Source organism: Phytophthora ramorum, assembly GCF_020800215.1.
Source record: "Phytophthora ramorum isolate Pr-102 chromosome Unknown Phyram_PR-102_s0008, whole genome shotgun sequence".
Classification (NCBI taxonomy): domain Eukaryota; phylum Oomycota; class Peronosporomycetes; order Peronosporales; family Peronosporaceae; genus Phytophthora; species Phytophthora ramorum.
In genome coordinates, this window is record NW_027150654.1 from 826,826 (window position 1) to 845,514 (window position 18,689).

General features: G+C 53.0%; 8 protein-coding genes across 8 annotated transcripts; 4 read left to right on the forward strand and 4 right to left on the reverse strand.

Annotated features, from left to right (window-relative positions):
* Positions 1-5,022: 5,022 nt before the first annotated feature.
* On the forward strand, positions 5,023-6,030 carry KRP23_9289 (putative adenylate kinase 5, chloroplastic; the record flags this gene model as incomplete). The annotated part of the gene is made up of 1 exon (XM_067894826.1): positions 5,023-6,030. The coding sequence occupies one exon, from the start codon at positions 5,023-5,025 to the stop codon at positions 6,028-6,030; it is 1,008 nt and encodes a 335-aa protein (XP_067742466.1).
* A 1,542-nt stretch (positions 6,031-7,572) lies between these two features.
* KRP23_9290 (uncharacterized protein) lies at positions 7,573-7,890 on the forward strand (the record flags this gene model as incomplete). Its single annotated transcript, XM_067894828.1, has 1 exon — positions 7,573-7,890. The coding sequence occupies one exon, from the start codon at positions 7,573-7,575 to the stop codon at positions 7,888-7,890; it is 318 nt and encodes a 105-aa protein (XP_067742467.1).
* An 848-nt stretch (positions 7,891-8,738) lies between these two features.
* KRP23_9291 (Coiled-coil domain-containing protein 43-like protein) lies at positions 8,739-9,425 on the forward strand (the record flags this gene model as incomplete). Its single annotated transcript, XM_067894829.1, has 1 exon — positions 8,739-9,425. The coding sequence occupies one exon, from the start codon at positions 8,739-8,741 to the stop codon at positions 9,423-9,425; it is 687 nt and encodes a 228-aa protein (XP_067742468.1).
* Positions 9,426-11,686: 2,261 nt separating this feature from the next.
* KRP23_9292 (uncharacterized protein) lies at positions 11,687-12,004 on the reverse strand (the record flags this gene model as incomplete). The annotated part of the gene is made up of 1 exon (XM_067894830.1): positions 11,687-12,004. The coding sequence occupies one exon, from the start codon at positions 12,002-12,004 to the stop codon at positions 11,687-11,689; it is 318 nt and encodes a 105-aa protein (XP_067742469.1).
* Positions 12,005-13,548: 1,544 nt separating this feature from the next.
* On the forward strand, positions 13,549-14,913 carry KRP23_9293 (uncharacterized protein; the record flags this gene model as incomplete). The annotated part of the gene is made up of 5 exons (XM_067894831.1): positions 13,549-13,641; positions 13,712-13,756; positions 13,819-13,875; positions 13,941-13,998; positions 14,066-14,913. 5 exons carry the CDS (start codon positions 13,549-13,551, stop codon positions 14,911-14,913), a joined length of 1,101 nt encoding a protein of 366 aa, XP_067742470.1.
* Positions 14,914-15,006: 93 nt separating this feature from the next.
* Positions 15,007-15,871, reverse strand: KRP23_9294 (uncharacterized protein; the record flags this gene model as incomplete). Its single annotated transcript, XM_067894832.1, has 4 exons — positions 15,007-15,114; positions 15,180-15,378; positions 15,454-15,700; positions 15,763-15,871. The coding sequence occupies 4 exons, from the start codon at positions 15,869-15,871 to the stop codon at positions 15,007-15,009; spliced, it is 663 nt and encodes a 220-aa protein (XP_067742471.1).
* A 147-nt stretch (positions 15,872-16,018) lies between these two features.
* KRP23_9295 (uncharacterized protein) lies at positions 16,019-16,402 on the reverse strand (the record flags this gene model as incomplete). The annotated part of the gene is made up of 1 exon (XM_067894833.1): positions 16,019-16,402. The coding sequence occupies one exon, from the start codon at positions 16,400-16,402 to the stop codon at positions 16,019-16,021; it is 384 nt and encodes a 127-aa protein (XP_067742472.1).
* A 621-nt stretch (positions 16,403-17,023) lies between these two features.
* On the reverse strand, positions 17,024-18,139 carry KRP23_9296 (Thioredoxin-related transmembrane protein 2; the record flags this gene model as incomplete). The annotated part of the gene is made up of 5 exons (XM_067894834.1): positions 17,024-17,101; positions 17,176-17,371; positions 17,454-17,658; positions 17,733-17,904; positions 17,972-18,139. 5 exons carry the CDS (start codon positions 18,137-18,139, stop codon positions 17,024-17,026), a joined length of 819 nt encoding a protein of 272 aa, XP_067742473.1.
* Between the last annotated feature and the right edge of the window lie 550 nt (positions 18,140-18,689).

An 18,689-nucleotide genomic window follows, 5' to 3' on the forward strand; every position in this document is an offset into this window, starting at 1 on the left:
ATGTCACTCCGCAATCTCTATCAAAGATATCTACATCTTCAGCGTCACAAAAACAAATCGGAGGTGGCGATGCGAGCTCCAGGGTACCGGTGTAAAGTTGCGTTGGGTCTGCCAGGGCCCTTAAGCCCATCGATTTGCAACGACGTCATGCTTCAGCAAGTCTGCCACCGCAATCGATCGACAAGTAACTCGACAATCCCGAACTCAGCGAGAAGAAAGCCCAGCAACCGTAAACTATTGCAAATGCACCTCGCTGCAGAATCAATTCGCTTTGACCCGACGAAGACGATCTGGCCTCGGATTGGAGCCCTCACTCCTGTTTCTGCATGGAAACTTGCCCTAGTGTACGGGTGTGGAATAGTTGGCGGCGTGTTCGCAGTGCTTTCCCTTTTTCTTCCGGCGCACATCTACGGAGCTGAAGTCGTTGCTGTAGTTGCGCTGACAGTTAGTAGTTTTTTCACTGCGGTCTGTACGTGCTGCTGTCAACGCCAACTACTCAGACGAGTCATGACGTCTTTCCACTTCCTCTTCCTCTCAACGCAGATCCTTGCTGCAGGCATTTGTTTGATCGACATGTTCAGTTGGCGGTGGGTTCCAGCGTGTGGTATTATCTCAGGGATACTTCTCGCTTACTGCATCTTGACGGTCGACGGATTGACTCCGATCATGAAACAACGACTGCGCTTCCAATACTGGATAGATGTGAACGGTATCATACTCTTCTTGCTGGTGATGCTGCTGTTGCTGCTAGACGTCTTAGTACTGGGCAATTGGGACTTGCAAGATCGCGTCTTCTTGGATTTTGATCTTTTTGGACATCAAGCACAATTCCGAGTGGCACCGTTCTTGCTTAGCCGCGTGTTCACCATAATGGTTTGGTCCGGGCGCTATGTGTTCATCGTCCTGACTCGCCAAGACGACAACGCACTGATTTTGCTTCGTGGAAACGTGGAGTTCGACTACGAGGGTTGGAAGAAGCAGATAACTCAAAGCGTAGGGTAGTAGGTACTTCAAATTACCTATCTTGATAGTCGTCGTGGCTATCAAAACAAAAATTGCTCAAGCCCAGGGATAGTCGCGAATTGACATACTGTATCGCATCGGGTGTATGTCATCTTTTGTCCGTTGCACAAGTATTGATAGCAATGTACAAAATCGCTTACTCATGGCTCCTCTCTTCTTATCATCGTCTTGTGTGCCCAGTCCGTTATGATCCACCCGCGTAATGACAGCGAGCCTTCTTCGTTCGGTAGTGCATGCTACCAGATCGTTGCGTGGGAATCCACGCTGCCCGCTTTTGATCCACTCCCCATGACTAAAACACTTCTACTGAGTCCAAGCTCCGTGAAAGTCTACAACCGGATAGTGGGTAAATTCCATCCTCTAGTCAAGCACTGCGTCTTTATTGGGCTTATACTACGCTTCGCAGCGTTTGCACTTCCTGCGCGAACTGGACGGGTTCTTGCTCCGATTTCAGTTTTCCTTCACATGTTTGGTATGATCACTTCTGCTGCTCAAATGCGGACGGAATACGTGAATATTTTACTGCGCACGTTCGACTTCTGGTTTTTGCAAGCTGCCAACACAGTGTGTGGTATCGTTTTCACCACTGTCCTGCGAGATCTTCGTGTAGTGCTGGTGATATTCTGCTGGGCAGATTTTACGTGCTGGTTGATTCAAGAAACCTATCTGTGGAACTCGTACGCTATCGTCGCAGTGGCATTGTACGAGTGGATATTTTACGTGCTGTTGATGGTTGCGCTGTCGCTAGATCTTGTAGACGACGTTCAACACTACGCACTAGTCACTACTACTCAGGGCCGTACACTCTTCTCCAAAGACGTGCTAGTCAACCTCCTCGGAACGATGGCGATGCTGTCACTGAGGACTCTTTATCGCAGATATCAACACGTGAAATATCAAAAGAGTAAACCAGGTACAGCAACACCAGCTCTGGGGTACAGATGCAAGATCGCGCTGAGACCTGCTGGCCCGACGACGTCAATTGTCGCTCAATGGAACAGACTCCCCAACGTTGCAAGTGCTACTCACTCCAACACGGCTACTTCTTCTTCGCGTCCGCTAGTGCAGATGCAGCTAGCTGCAGATTCGGAGCGATTTGATCCGAGAAATACAGTCTGGAAGCGGGTCGGTCAGGTTTCAGCTCTTGCACGCTGGAAAATCGCTACACTTTACATGTGCGGGGCAATGGGTGGTACATTCGCTGTACTTTCACTTTTCCTACCACATAATTCGTATGGAGCTGAACTAATTGCTGTCTCTGGAGTTGCTATGAGCGCTCTCTTCACTGGAGTGTACGTGAGCTGCTGTCAATGTCAATTGCTGAAGCGCGTCATGACGTCCTTCCACTTCCTCTTCCTCTGGATCCAAATCCTTGCTATTGGTTTGTGCGTCAACGACTTATTCGGTTGGCGATGGGTTCCTGCTTGCGGTGTGGCTTCCAGTTTGCTTTTAGCACAAACCATACTGACGGTCGATGCGCTCACTCCAATCATGAAGCGCCGACTACATTTTACCTACTGGATGTTTATCAACGGCATCGCACTCTTCTTGGCGGTGCAAAGTATCCTGCTTCTGGACGTCTTGGTGCTGGGGAATTGGGACCTACAAGACCGAGTTTTCCTCGATTTTGATTTTTTCGGTCGACGTGCACAATTTCGCGTCGCATCATTGTTTTTCAGCCGCGTGGCCACTGTTTTCGTGTGGTCCGGACGCTACGTGTACGTTGCACTGACCCGCCCCGATGATAGCGCTTTGATTCTCCTCCGTGGGAACGTGGAATTTGACTATGAAGGCTGGAAGAAACAAACAAATCCCAATCCACGAGAAAGATGAGAGGTTGAAGAATGCCGTGGTGCTGTAGACCACTCATCACCTAAATGTAGTTTGCCAACGGAAAATACAGCTTAAAGATAGTCGTACATTTTTATCTGTGGTCAAGACACTCCCGTCAACCAGTCCACTCGACCAAGTCCACCATGATCCATCCCTTGCAGCCTACGGACGAGAAAAATCCGTCCTCTCTGGGGAAATTATGCTACGTGATTGTCCCGGGTGCTAGCGAGCTACCAGCTTTCAATCCTCTACTCATGCTCAAGTCGGTCCTGCTCAGTGTCAACTCCGTGAAACAGTTCAATCGTGTCGTGGTCAAGTTCAAACTTCTCGTATTTCTTAGCGTCATAGTCGGGATTGGTTTACGCTTTGCAACGTTCGCAGTGGCAGCACCGACAGGACGTTTGATTGCTCCGATTGCAGCCATTTTACATCTTCCGGGTATGGCCGTCTTTGAAGCCGGCATGCGCGTCGACTACGCGAAGATCATCTTGCGTACATTTGACTTCTGGTTCTTACAAGCTGCCAACACACTGTGGGTCATTACTCTTAGCGCTGTGCTGAACGACCTGCGCGTGAGTCTCGTGGCTGTTTGCTGGATAAATTTTACCAACTTACTGTTCCAAGAAACCTATCTGCGCAACACGACGTTCATGATAGTGTATTCCATGTGGGAGTGGATGTTCAACGCCGCGCTGATGGTGTGGTTGTCCTTAGGGTTTCTTGACGACGTGCACCACTTCGATTTAGCCACGGCTAGTGGTCGGACACTTTCAACCAAAGATTTACTAGCAAACGCCATGGGTACGATGACAATGTTGTCCTTACGGATTCTTTACCGAAGATACCAACACGCTAAAAACCAAAGGCGTAAACAGACTTCTAGTGTGCTAGCACTCGGGTACAGGTGCAAAATTGCTCTGAGCACGACCGATTGCATAAATGCCCCAGCCACCAAAAGCATTGTGCCACGTCAAGATATTCGTCCCAAGAGAAATAGAAAATCTATAACTCGGGTGGATACAAACTATCTGGCTTCGAGGAGCGCAGACCTCCCACCATTGCAGATGCATCTTGCTGCTGAAGCGGCACAATTTGATCCTAGCAACACTGTTTGGCCTTGGGTTGGACGGTTGACCCCCATAGCAGTCTGGAAACTTATTGTACTTTATGTATGTGGAGCTACCGGTGGTCTGTTTGCTGCGTTCTCGCTTTTTCTGCCAAAGAACACCCACGGCGCTGGGATAATTGCAGTTATCGGGCTAGCAGCAAGCACCTTGTTCAGTGTTGGCTGTGCGTGTTGCTGTCAACGACAACTACTCAAACAAGTCATGACTTCCTTCCACTTTCTGTTCCTCGCTGTTCAAATAGTAGCAGCAGGAGTCTGCGTCATGGACATTTTCTACTGGAGATGGATCCCAGTCTGCGGTGTGGCTTCTAGCCTGCTTTTGACTTACACAATTTTGACTATCGACGCATTGACTCCGATCATGAAGCGCCGACTACGCTTTCGCTATTGGATGCCAGTGACTGGGATCATTCTCTTCTGGCTGGCGGAAATGCTGCTACTTGTGGACGTGTTAGTACTGGGTTGCTGGGATCTAAGGGATCGAGTGTTTCTGGACCTCGACGTTAACGGACGAAGAACCCAATTTCACGTAGCGCCTTTTCTGCTAAGCCGCTTGGTCACGATTTTCGTGTGGTCTGGACGATATGCTTACGTTGCTCTTACCCGCTTGGATGATAATGCTCTCGTTTTGCTTCGTGGGGAGGTCGAGTTTGACTACGAAGGTTGGAAAAAACAGGCAAGCAATAACATCCCAGACAAATAGGGAATTGGTACGACTAAAAGCACGTCAGAGAGGTTATATTGTTGAAAACTACCAGCTTGGGACTTATCATCATTGCTCTTTTCTACTAGCCTTGTGGTCGATCCTACAGACGTTTGGCTTCGGTTCTGGCCTTGTCGGCACCTCAGCTCCTCACGCAGGCAGCAGTGACCGTTGATCAATTTGTAGATGCAAAACCGCCTCGATATCAGCACGCGAAGCTTGACTGTATATTCTTATCCTCCCCCATTCCCATCCGGGCGGTTGGTCAGCGAGTGGTGTTGCTCGTTAGCTGCTTATTCCTCAATCTACCACAGCAACAACCAACGTCACCTACGACATGCTGCAAACCAGCTTCGGCTCGGCCACTCTGCCGAATCCATTGCGTCAATTCAGCACTGCGGCGTTTCCATTGCCCCCTCAAGCTCCCGAACTCCAAGCAGGCATTGTGTCTCCACCCAGACTGGTGATTCTGGGCCCGCCTGCAGGAGGCAAAGGCACCCAATGCGAGCTTCTGGTTGAAATGCTAGGAGTTGTGCACCTGTCGACGGGCAACATCCTGCGTCAAGCCATTCAGGACAAGACGTCGTTGGGTCTCCAGGCTCAACGTAACATGGACCACGGGGAACTCGTACCCGACGATCTAGTCACGGACGTCGTGCTCGGTCGACTAGCCGAACCGGACTGCGTGACCCGTGGTTGGTTGCTAGACGGTTTCCCACGGACAGCTCGACAAGCCCAGGCTCTGCTTTCTGCCAAGGGGGGCATGGCAGCTCCTGACTGTGTCCTGGAGCTTCAAGTTCCAGACGAAGAAGTCATTCGTCGTATTGCTGGTCGACGCGTAGACCCCGTGACGGGGAAGACGTACCACGTCGAGTTCAATGCTCCACCAGCCGAAGTGGCCTCGCGAGTTGTTCAGCGCAGTGATGACACGGAAGAGAAGATCCAAGTTCGACTCACTCAGTTCCACGCGCACAGTGACGCGGTGCGAAATGCGTTCGAGAACTACCGTGGGGATTCCGGAGCTACGATCCAAGTCATGCGAGTGAGCGGTTACCAACCTCCACCGACCATTGCGCGAAACTTTGCGGATTTGGCTCTGGAGCGAGCAGCGCAACGCAGTTTGAACCTCATTCGACGGGACATTTCCAAGCGCCTACGTCGCCGACTCGAATCGGGGGCGCGAGGAGTGTATCACGTCCCGAACCCTCAAAGGAACCCGTCGTACCCGGTTCGAGCTCACGTCCGTGCGCTTTACGCCCCGATTCGCACTCGCCTCATCCCTGAACACGAAAAACGACTCAGCGGTGCACTACGCGAGCTACTCCGCCGCCTTCGCTACGTGTGATGGTTGTGGCACAATATCAACTAGAGATTTTAGAATATGGTAAAATAGAGCCTCGATATTTGCAGAGGACGCACGCTATCCGTTACGACCGTTTCTGGGTCTTTGGTGGGCAGACGACTCGCTTGCCGGTTTTCTCCGCCGCTTGCTGAATCGCTGCTGGAATGAGTGCAAGTGCGCCGCGGTCGTGCTTTGAACCATGGAAAGCACGTGGCTAGCGATGCATTCGAGCGGATCCGCACGGCAGAGTTTGTGGCTTTTGTAGCTTCCTATCCGCATCAAAGTGGAGTCCACGATGGACTGCGTCGAAGTGCAAGACATGGACTCGGAGACGCAGCAGTGCCGCAGCCAGCTTCTTCTCGACTAGCTGCGCGGTTTCACCAACGTGACAGCTGCTGCAGCCTGCCGTTGGGCTGAGTTGCCTCCCCAAACATGTGACAGGGTGCGGCTTGCCTGGCACTGACGATGCGGCGCTGCATCGACCACGCCGGATCCATTCAGCAGTGCGCGGCATCATCAGCAGCGCTAGCAATTGCCCACCAACGCAGCCTGGAAGTCTGACTGCTCGTCGAAGTGTGCCGTAACCTATCCGTTAGCTCGCGCGGGTGGCAGGCAGACTGCCACTGGCAGCTCTTTCGTCACTGTGGTTTCGTCTCCGCCTCGAAAACGCGGCGATACAGGACAACAAGTAATGCTGAGAACAACGTCCTGGCCGAACAGGGCAACACGAAGGGAAAACGCACTGAAAAGTAAAACAACACAATGGATTCGATTGAGCTGCATACGTTGAAGTGGCTGCTGCGCGTCTATGCAAACCAAGGCGGCATGGACACGCGGCACCGTGGAAATAGTTTTAGCGATCTTGAAGTTGGTTGTGGCCAATCCCGTGCGTCGAAAGATCAACCTTCACATTCTTGCACCAATCGGAGCCGCGAAAGTGTCGGCTCAAATGTCTTGTAGGCCCCGACGTGGTGATCAGCGCGCTTTCGCCAGGCTCGGCCGCCTCGACGAGCAAGGCTTCCTTCATCGCTCGCTGCGCTACAGTCGACGGCTCTGCCAACGGTCTTGGCCTTGAGCCTCGAAGAATGCAGGCCGTCGCGCCGGATTCCGCCGCACGTCATCTATACTGAAAACTCTCGCAGCCATGGCGATCTAGTAGTAGAGCCCCAGCCAGCTCTCTCTCTCTCTCTCTCTCTGCGATAGTCAGCAGTGCAGCCGGCCCCCAAAACCGAAAAGCAGGCAGCGTGTCCCCCCTATCATAGCAGCGAGCTACGCAGCTTCCCTCATCACGAGGTGTAGCAAACAAATCACGCCATCCGCCTCGGACCCGATCGCTAAAATCTACTGAAAAAGTCGCGCCAAAAATCGCGATGGGATGAGTCGCCAGAAATTTCCGTCGCCCGCGGCCTGTCGAGGATCGCGCCGTCTGCTGCAACGCCGCGCGCCCGCAAAGTCGAAGCCGTCGGTCTCAGTCGACGGACGCGGTGGCCGAGTCTCCGGCCTCAGTCTGAGATTTGCGCCCCGCGTAACAAGTTGCGATTGCCAATGACCACGTCGCTCGAGTCGCACCGCCGCCGCTCGCTGTCCGAGAGCTGCCACCTCAACCACCTGGCGTCTCTGGGCGAAGAGTCCGACGAGGCGGAAGAGGCCGAGGCGAGTTTGGCGCGCCGCTCCAAGTCCGAGAGCTTCATCTGCACGGCGCAGGGCGTGGTGTTCCAGGACACCAGGAGCCGCTACCAGGGCAAGCTGCACAGCCTCGAGGAGATGGCGGCCAGCGCCTCGGGCTCACAGAGCAACGTGCTGCTGGCCAAGAAGGCGCTGCGGTACCGGAAGGTGCTGGAGAGTCGCCGTCTCGTGGAGTGACGGAGGCGCTGGGGAGGAGGTCGATTTGCGCTCTATAGACGCTGCGTCGCGACACGACCAGGAAGCTGTACGACCCGGAAGAGGGAAACTGGAGACAGCCGAGTATGAACTGAAAGGAGGGAGTGGATGTAGTGGTAGTACGAGATGACATAGCCTGTAGCTATATATTTAACGCCGAGAAGGAAATCGCAGCGACATTTGCACATTGCACGATGGATCTCTCGGCATTGACTGTGGTGGCGCTGATACATGCAAAATGGGAAGCTCACCTTCGCACGTGTGCGATCTTAAATGAGATGCCGTCCGAGATGGAAGACCTAAAGGCATGGGTATTTTCTTCTTCACTCCGGAAAGGTCCATTGCCTGAACGGATGAGTGCTAAATGCCGCGCTGCAGCGCCACTGTGTCGTTCCGCTGGTGACCGAACTCAACCGACAACAGGATCCGTGCAAGGACAGTCTGTAGCATCACGCTCACGTATACGGCGAACAGTTGCGAAATCATCGAGGCATCGCACGCAGGGGTCCTGGTGATTTATTCTTCCACCGTCGCCATGGACAGGTTTACACGAAAATCCGGCAGAAATTCCTTATGGTGTTGCCGTATGGATAGCTCCAATCTTTTTAAAGCACTACACTGCTTCCAACGCCGGTCTGCAAGGAGAGTGACGCCAAATAGTTACAAACGTAGACGATTTTTTAGTGCTTCTGGCAAGATATTCAACAAAAAGCTTCTCGAAAGCTCTATGATTGGCCAGTGGGGGGGGTATTAATATGTCATACAATGTCATAAAATAGTACATTATTTTGTAGCCCTGCTCAATTTTCAAAATAGATTCCTAGGAGCCAATGGACGCGTGGGTGCGCGACAAGGTGTCGCGGCTGAACCTGGACGCCTCTGTGTACGTCGAGTACGCGCTGGGGCTGCTCCAGGATGAGGACATGGACGTCTGTGAGCGCGTGGAGAGCGTGATCGCCGTGTTCACTGGCGCCGCGGACGGGCTCGTGTCTCCAGCCGTGTTCGATAGCGTCTTGGACGCGTCAAAAATGGCCCAGGACGTCGAAAAGCTTCTCCAGGATGCGCAACAGCAGACGCAGCAGGAGGAGGAGCTCGCGCTGGCGGAGAAGAAGCTCAGAGACCTGCAGATCCGCGACCAGCAGCGCCAGGAGGCGGAGGACGCCGCCGAGCGAGAGAAACAAAAGGCCGCCGATCGCCTCAAGAACATGACGCGCCAAGAGCTCGCGGCCCGCGACCAGCTCATCAGCGAGTATGGCTTCACTCTCTTGTCCGAGTTCGACGAGGACGGGAACGTGGTGAAGATCCAGGACCGTGAAAAGGTCTCGGGTGACGTGGCGCCCGCCAATTCCAACCGCCAACGGGTGCAGCAGGCGCAAAACGCCACGCGCGACAAGATGAAGAAGGAGCACGAGAAGAAGGTCAAGCTGGAGAAGGAGCTGCTGGCCAAAGACAAGGCGCGCAAGGACAAAGCCAAGAAGCGGACGGTCAAGAGGGAGAAGCAGCGCGGCTGTGGGTAAAGGGGACGTAGATATTGTACAGGCTTATGGTGCACTCTAATAGGGGGATTCTGTTGCTTAGCTGTATGCGCGTCGACGCTCCATGGTTTTGTATCGGTATTGCAGCGCTTTTTGCGCGAGAAGCACGTTGCTCTGGGAGCTGGAAGGGCTTGATGCGAGGGCTTTTAGGTTATCCAGGCGGGTCTGGTACTTGTGGCATACGTCTTGGAATTTCACGCCCTGTGCCGTGCAGATGATGCTTTCGGACTTGGAACGCTGTGCAAGAATGACCGGGACTTTGATATTGTTGTGGTTCGTTGACTGCGAGGTCGACTGAGTGTTCAAGGGCGCTCCTTCCGAAATTGCGGCCAGGAGGTGCAGATTGCAGCCCTCGGACAGCGATCGTCGTCGTGAGACGGAGGCCGGGGATTGAAGTGATTCGCCGTAAGTCATCGTGGAGTGTCGAGGCCGAGGTGAATAGTTGAATGACTTACTGTTTCCTTGCAGCCAGACAACGTGGGCTTGCCGTCCAGACGCTTTGACATCTTTGTCGGCGTGGTTGAAGCAGTCCAGATAGCGAAACTGCACAGCGTTTCTCGAAGATTTTTGTAACGGAGTCTGCTGCAGGGCCTTTTAATGCTCGATGGATAGAGACCAGCACTGCATTGCGTTGCTCATGCGAGTGTGTGCACACAACGCTTATAGCCTTGGTTGCGCACTCTTGTCGGCCTCAACGGCCGAGGCCTTCGTTGGAAACGCAAACTGGTATTCCGTCAGACATTGCCTTTCGACCGACAGCTCTGATTAACAGTCTCCAAGTTTGGAGCAGTTGATCCAAAAGGTGCCGAATCCGAAGCATGTAAACCCACGAGAGCGCTTATAGCCTTGGTTGCGCACTCTTGTCGGCCTCAACGGCCGGTGTCCTCGTTGAAAACGCAACCTGGTGCTGATACTCCGTCACAGACATCACCTTTCGATTGACAGCTCCGATTAACAGTCTCCGAGTTTGGAGCAGTTGATCCAAAAGGTGCCGAATCCGAAGCATGTAAACCCACGAGAACGCTTATAGCCTTGGTTGCGCACTCTTGTCGGCCTCAACGGCCGGTGTCCTCGTTGAAACGCAACCTGGTGCTGATACTCCGTCACAGACATCACCTTTCGATTGACAGCAGTCTCCGAGTTTGGAGCGATTGATGCAAAAGGTGTCGAACATGAAGCATGTAAACCAACGAGAGTTTGTTGGCGTAGCAATGGCTCCAAGCTGTCGTTGAAAAAGAAACCACCGTCCTCTTTTGCGAGGTGACGCATCTGAAAAGCGCAGTTTCCACCTTGCGCCAGCATCATGCCATCTAGTTGTCTTCCGGCCTCATTGTGTTCACTCGCCTACGTTACGCTTACTGTGCAGGGGATTTTGTCAGGTCAGAACTCGTCCATTTGGAGGCGTTCAGTTGCGGCAGATCGTGGGTGGTTTCCACTCATCACGGTACGCACCACTCAACCAAGATGGCCATGGACGTTCCTGGCGAACGAACTCCTTGGGGGACGAAATGACGGAACCCAATGGAGATGCCTATCTTTGTGGCGGCCAAGTAGCGGCAGACACCCCTCATCCAAGAGAACGAGCCTCGAGAATGACGGAATTCCAATTGCGAACGAGGTCTACATGTACCTACTTCTCCTAACACTAAATTACTAGCCAGCTGCCGCTGGAAACCGCATGCTATCTCGGTGCAAAACGAGAAGAGGACGGTAGCAAGTACTAAATGTAGACAACCTGATGCAGCCCGCCGCGTTGCTCAGAGCACACAAGCGCGATGCCACAGACTGTCCTTGCACGGATCCTGTTGTCGGTTGAGTTCGGTCACCAGCGGAACGACACAGTGGCGCTGCAGCGCGGCATTTAGCACTCATCCGTTCAGGCAATGGACCTTTCCGGAGTGAAGAAGAAAATACCCATGCCTTTAGGTCTTCCATCTCGGACGGCATCTCATTTAAGATCGCACACGTGCGAAGGTGAGCTTCCCATTTTGCATGTATCAGCGCCACCACAGTCAATGCCGAGAGATCCATCGTGCAATGTGCAAATGTCGCTGCGATTTCCTTCTCGGCGTTAAATATATAGCTACAGGCTATGTCATCTCGTACTACCACTACATCCACTCCCTCCTTTCAGTTCATACTCGGCTGTCTCCAGTTTCCCTCTTCCGGGTCGTACAGCTTCCTGGTCGTGTCGCGACGCAGCGTCTATAGAGCGCAAATCGACCTCCTCCCCAGCGCCTCCGTCACTCCACGAGACGGCGACTCTCCAGCACCTTCCGGTACCGCAGCGCCTTCTTGGCCAGCAGCACGTTGCTCTGTGAGCCCGAGGCGCTGGCCGCCATCTCCTCGAGGCTGTGCAGCTTGCCCTGGTAGCGGCTCCTGGTGTCCTGGAACACCACGCCCTGCGCCGTGCAGATGAAGCTCTCGGACTTGGAGCGGCGCGCCAAACTCGCCTCGGCCTCTTCCGCCTCGTCGGACTCTTCGCCCAGAGACGCCAGGTGGTTGAGGTGGCAGCTCTCGGACAGCGAGCGGCGGCGGTGCGACTCGAGCGACGTGGTCATTGGCAATCGCAACTTGTTACGCGGGGCGCAAATCTCAGACTGAGGCCGGAGACTCGGCCACCGCGTCCGTCGACTGAGACCGACGGCTTCGACTTTGCGGGCGCGCGGCGTTGCAGCAGACGGCGCGATCCTCGACAGGCCGCGGGCGACGGAAATTTCTGGCGACTCATCCCATCGCGATTTTTGGCGCGACTTTTTCAGTAGATTTTAGCGATCGGGTCCGAGGCGGATGGCGTGATTTGTTTGCTACACCTCGTGATGAGGGAAGCTGCGTAGCTCGCTGCTATGATAGGGGGGACACGCTGCCTGCTTTTCGGTTTTGGGGGCCGGCTGCACTGCTGACTATCGCAGAGAGAGAGAGAGAGAGAGAGCTGGCTGGGGCTCTACTACTAGATCGCCATGGCTGCGAGAGTTTTCAGTATAGATGACGTGCGGCGGAATCCGGCGCGACGGCCTGCATTCTTCGAGGCTCAAGGCCAAGACCGTTGGCAGAGCCGTCGACTGTAGCGCAGCGAGCGATGAAGGAAGCCTTGCTCGTCGAGGCGGCCGAGCCTGGCGAAAGCGCGCTGATCACCACGTCGGGGCCTACAAGACATTTGAGCCGACACTTTCGCGGCTCCGATTGGTGCAAGAATGTGAAGGTTGATCTTTCGACGCACGGGATTGGCCACAACCAACTTCAAGATCGCTAAAACTATTTCCACGGTGCCGCGTGTCCATGCCGCCTTGGTTTGCATAGACGCGCAGCAGCCACTTCAACGTATGCAGCTCAATCGAATCCATTGTGTTGTTTTACTTTTCAGTGCGTTTTCCCTTCGTGTTGCCCTGTTCGGCCAGGACGTTGTTCTCAGCATTACTTGTTGTCCTGTATCGCCGCGTTTTCGAGGCGGAGACGAAACCACAGTGACGAGAGAGCTGCCAGTGGCAGTCTGCCTGCCACCCGCGCGAGCTAACGGATAGGTTACGGCACACTTCGACGAGCAGTCAGACTTCCAGGCTGCGTTGGTGGGCAATTGCTAGCGCTGCTGATGATGCCGCGCACTGCTGAATGGATCCGGCGTGGTCGATGCAGCGCCGCATCGTCAGTGCCAGGCAAGCCGCACCCTGTCACATGTTTGGGGAGGCAACTCAGCCCAACGGCAGGCTGCAGCAGCTGTCACGTTGGTGAAACCGCGCAGCTAGTCGAGAAGAAGCTGGCTGCGGCACTGCTGCGTCTCCGAGTCCATGTCTTGCACTTCGACGCAGTCCATCGTGGACTCCACTTTGATGCGGATAGGAAGCTACAAAAGCCACAAACTCTGCCGTGCGGATCCGCTCGAATGCATCGCTAGCCACGTGCTTTCCATGGTTCAAAGCACGACCGCGGCGCACTTGCACTCATTCCAGCAGCGATTCAGCAAGCGGCGGAGAAGACCGGCAAGCGAGTCGTCTGCCCACCAATAGCCACGTCGCAGGCTGCACTCGACAGCATGGCCCGGAAACGGACATAACGGATAGCGTGCGCCGACTGAGTGTGAAGCTCAGGCGAGGAACCTAATCCATCGATGGTGGCGCTGCGCCGGCCTACAGAAAGCTCCAAGGCGGGGGTGGCGACTACCGCCAAGTCCTTATCAGCAGTGTCATTGACAAAAAAGACCGTACGACTGCTTACATATTGTTGTTAGTTGTTTTGAACTGATTGAGTTCCTGTTGCTGTGTTTCTTGCAGAATTCTCTTGTTTCAGATGTTGAAGAGCTCAAGAACAACCTTGAGGTGAGGAGTCAATTCTCCGTGAAATGGTATTCAAGCAGCTAAGCGGTGGCGTCTGGGTGTAGATTCAAGCCCGAGAAGTGACGCAACGCGATGAAACAGTACAAGAACTCGTGGGCAAGGTACCGCTCCTCGTTTTCAAGAGAACCTGTTTCTATCTATGCTAATCTCTTCCCCATGGGACCAGGTTGACATGCTGCACGATGCCTTCAACTCGCTATCTGACGTCTTCACATGTGAAGTCGGTAGGTAGCTGTGAATTAGTTGTGAGGAGTGGGTCTTGTTCTCATCGGTGTGTCATTGACATTTCAGAGGAAATGCAGAAGCAGCTTGCGGCTACAACATCACAATTGCAAGACCGAGTAGCCAAATTGGAGGGCTCCATTGGGCTGTTGGAGTCTCAAGTGCCTCGAATGGATGGAAAGCGGCGCCAGCTGCACGAGACTTCCGAGCGACGCTTCCTTAGTGTGCAAGAAACGTGTTCGAAACTTGAGATGGCTCTGTATGAGTCTCAAGCAGAGCTTGCCCTCGTGAAAAATGCCACGGACGATCTCATGACACGAGAACGAGAGTCTGCGCATTTGCAGAAGTCGCTGCAGATCTCACAAGAAGACGCCGTGGAGGCCCTAAAAAGACTCAAGGAAGAGAGCAGTCAGCTCCAGGTCGAGCTCTTTGCGCTGAAGGAGCAAAGCAGTGAAGCTACGAGTACAGTTGCGAGCGATATCCAAGTTCTGGCAAAAGAATACTCGGCCCTTCGGAGCACAGTTTCGAAGCAGCAATCTCAATGGCTAGGCAAGCTCAATGCACTGCAGGAGACGATTGATCGACAAGGTAAAATGGACAAAACGCAACTCGGTCAGCGAGTTGACGCACTCTCAGATGCAGTGGCCGCACAAGAGCACCGTACGAAAGACGCCGTAGACAACCTGTTGAAAAACCACGCCAGAATCCGATGCGCAGTCGACGAAGGTATGACGATTTGCTCACGCGAAATTCGCGCTCTCAGCAACGAAGTGAAAGCTGCATATGCCGACCAACAAGAAAAAGTCGACCAGGTCGTTGAGCAAATGGCGACGAATTCCATTGAGTGCGGTCAGCGGCACGACGACTTGCATCTCTCGCTTCGATCTATAGCTCACCGCCTCAAAGTTTCGCTGTAGTGAAAAATCACCACCACCTCTCCGAGCAATGAAAACGATACATAAAACGATGAAATAGAGCCGCTGCATTTCACAAAATCAACTGTGCTACCTTCACACATAGAAGGCACCGGTCTGGGTCTCGTTCATGGAAACAGCTTCAGGTGCGACGTATTTTTTCCTGTACTTGTCCTTCAACGACGCAAACTTGCTTGAAATATCCTATACACAACAATGTAAAGTCAATACCCACCTGCATCAAGAACAAAAACAATTTCGAGTCCCACTTTTTCCTTCTTGACTGCCAAAAGTTCATCATCCAAATCTCGCAACGCACTGAGTTGGCGATAGTGATATTTTCTGTGACGCCGTGCTCGATGCAGTTCACTGCTGCAGCAGAATCTCAGCACTTCCATCACGAAGAGCGTCATAAGTCCGTAAGCTGGAATGAACTTGTCCTCTTCCAATTTATGTAGCTGTTCATCCCTACAAATTTCCACAAGCAAAATAGGAGCATGAAAAATTAGACAAGTCTTCAAAATTCCTCTGCAATTTACTTACGTGATTTTGAGTTCTTGTTGATGTTGTCGCAAGAAGCGGTCGATTGTGGTTCCTTGTGTGAAGATCACAATAGCCAGCGCCAGTTCCGCCACCGCCAGCAGAATCAAAAGCGATGACGAGCACGATAGGCACACAGAGCAGCTGCGGTTGGAGGTTCCGCACCAGCTCATGAGTACCGACAGGGTCAATAGACCCCCCACCGCCAAAATGGGCACGTAGAGCCACTCGGGGGCGTAATGATTGAGTCCTGCATCGTTAAGAAGACACTCAGAATTTGAATATCACGTTGTATTGTGACATTTCCCGTACCTATGTACAAGCTGTACACCGTGAGCGCTACACCACACACGAGATCCACGCCGTTGAAGACGAAGAGCGCGCTGCCGGAGCAGCACTCGCTGCATGAATCGCCGCACATGTTTCTCCGGTATTATCAAATTGGATTTTGTGTATGTGTCAAACATAATATTGAGTACTCAAACACCAAGTTGAAGTGTATATCAACGTACAACTTTACAACTTGTTCACTAGCATACGTGCGTCTATCGTTATAAGGTGGACCTATCTATCGGTCACTCGAGAAGGGGCAGCTCTGCGTTCGAAGTGCCATCTCCGGGCTGTACGAGCCATTCGGTCGTCGTGACCGCATTTCGCGGTACTTGAGCGCCTTCTGGGCGATGAGCGCGTTGCGCTCCGAGCTCTCGGGGCTGGAAGCGATCTCGACTAGGCGCTCGGCCTTGGCCAGCGTCTCTCGCTGGAATTCCTCGTCTTGGAACACCACGCCGCTTGACGTCCGCACGTACAGCTCCGTCACGGAGAACCGTGGAATCGTCGCCGACTGTAGTGCCGCTTGGAGTTCCGCGGCGGCTTTCGTAGATCCCTCGGAGCGCGAGCGTCGTCGAGGAGGCATTCCCGCATCTGCGGGGCTCGTAGTGGTGGTGCCCGTCATGGTGCGGTGAATCCGATAATGATCCCCTGCAGACGCTGGAAGGCAGACAACGCGTGCGTTACTCGGCAGCGAAAGGCAGCGGAAGTTTTTTTTTCTTCTGAAAACGGCGCCATGGTCGTTACCGGGCGCAATGGATACTTCGACCACTCGTTGCCTTGGACAACTCAGGTCTGCTCAAGTCGAGCTTGTGAGACGATTCGCGGGTGGCCAGTGGCCACTGCCCGAGCGCGGTCAAGAGGGCGTGCGGTTTCTTCCACAATCCACTCGCGTAGGATGACTCCGGCGACGGTCACAGTGCAATTTTGTCCAGTGCCCAGACGGACTGGCCGCAGACAAGAGTGTCCGCCCAGCACAGCGACCATTTATTCCCGCGTTAGTTTCGCCTGTTTCAATACAAATCCCGCGTAAAGCTTCTATTTGCGAGATTCCTCTTGGTTATGTGGACGATGCTGGGCTATCTCATTGTAAATGACCACCTTGTCGTTTCCTTCTTCACTGGGTTGGCTAGCCTAGCCTCACTCTGGTCCATAAACCTGGGGATGTCAACAACGTTTCAAGATGCTACTTTCTCGCCGCCAGACTTGGTTGTCTTCAGCTCTTTGCTTGTCCCTCTGCCCTCACCTAGCTGGTCTTTGGCTTGAACGCTGCAGGTTTGCCCTCCTTCAGCTCCTGAAGTTTGAAAACAGCAACAAGACCCGCCTATCGGTTGCCAACAATGCACACAATGTTAGCTGTCAAAAGCGAAACAATATGACCTTCACGTGTCCACATACTCGATCGAGGATTGTCTTGGTGACTTTCCCGTTGTCATCGATGGGCGGCAAGCGCATAGCCTCTTTGCCATCTTGAAACAGGATGAATGTCGGCAGCTGCCATGACGACGTTGACACGCTGATACGGTTCTCCGCAGCCAAGTCCGACCACTTGTTCACGTCGACCCGCCCGAACTTCAGCGAGCTTGACGAGTACCTGCTCCATCGAATTCCGGGGCCACACAAAAGGCGTCATTCACCAAATTCCAGCAGCAACACAGCAAGAATGCGCATCTCACTTGAGAGAGAGGTTGGCGAGCATGGGTTCGTGCTCCACGCAGGCGTCACTCCAGTCGGCGTAGTAGAAAACCAGCCACGAGTTGGGAGGGCCCTTCTTCTTCGCGGCAGAGTTTTTTTTTATCATTTTCTCCACCGTCGCCGGATCCAGGTCGACAACCTTTGACGGACCTTCATATTTGGGCTGCCCCACCGCTGCAAACAGCACTATACAGCAGCAACAACAAAATAGTCAGCATCCGAGCTAAGCTATCATCATTTTTAAAGGAAGATCGTTTTACCTAGGCAGACCACCGCGTACCACCCGAAAAGAGTGATATCCAAGTAATAAAGCGACGCCAGTATAGCCAATTTGCCATACATGAAAAACAACGCAATGGCACCGTCCACCGTCGCCTTTTTGCGGTAATTCAGCAGCCACGAGCCCAACGCCAACAGGAAAATCTCGTATTCCTACGATAATAACAAATATAACGTTAGACGAATCGTCCTTTGTAATATTATCATTGTTTCTTTTTACCAGAGGCAAGTTAAGGAAGTTCTCCTTCTCCTGCAGCGCCTCGCTCTCTCGCTGGAAGCGGATGGGCGCGTACATGAGCAGCGCCACCGCATTGCAGACGTAGTAGGGGGCCAGGAAGCGCGTCCACATGCGCACAGCCTCGGGTGGCGCGTCAGTGGGAGCGGTCATCTCTAAAACTAAACAACAAACAAGATATTCAAGTGTGATTGTTGGTTTTAGTGTAACGTTACACAAAATACTGGATTGTCCTCATTGTCTCAAAAGTTGCTCCCACATTGTGGTGCGCAGTGAAAAGATTGTCCAAGGAGGCAGCCATGAAAGCGGATCGAGTGCGGAACTTCTCTACATGTAGTGCAAGCTGCTGTAGTCAGTAGCTATAATACGTTGTTGCCGCAGGAGTGATGGTCGCTTAGTTGCCGTCCTGTATCCGGTTTTTTATGCGGACTGGATCATGGTATAGAAAAACGTAGTGTGTCAAGTATATTTAACACAAATTCGGTATCGCAGTCTTATCATATATATCAGTGATCATATAGAGTGTACATATGATAATATGAAGGATCAAAACCTCTGTTCATATCGTAGTAGACGGGTCTCGTCACGCATCAGCTATGCCAGATAGTGGCGAGATACGTCCGGAGCGATGGATACAGTATACGAATGAGGTGGTCCACTAGCCCAATGCACCGGAGCCATCATCAAAGAACACTCGTCAATC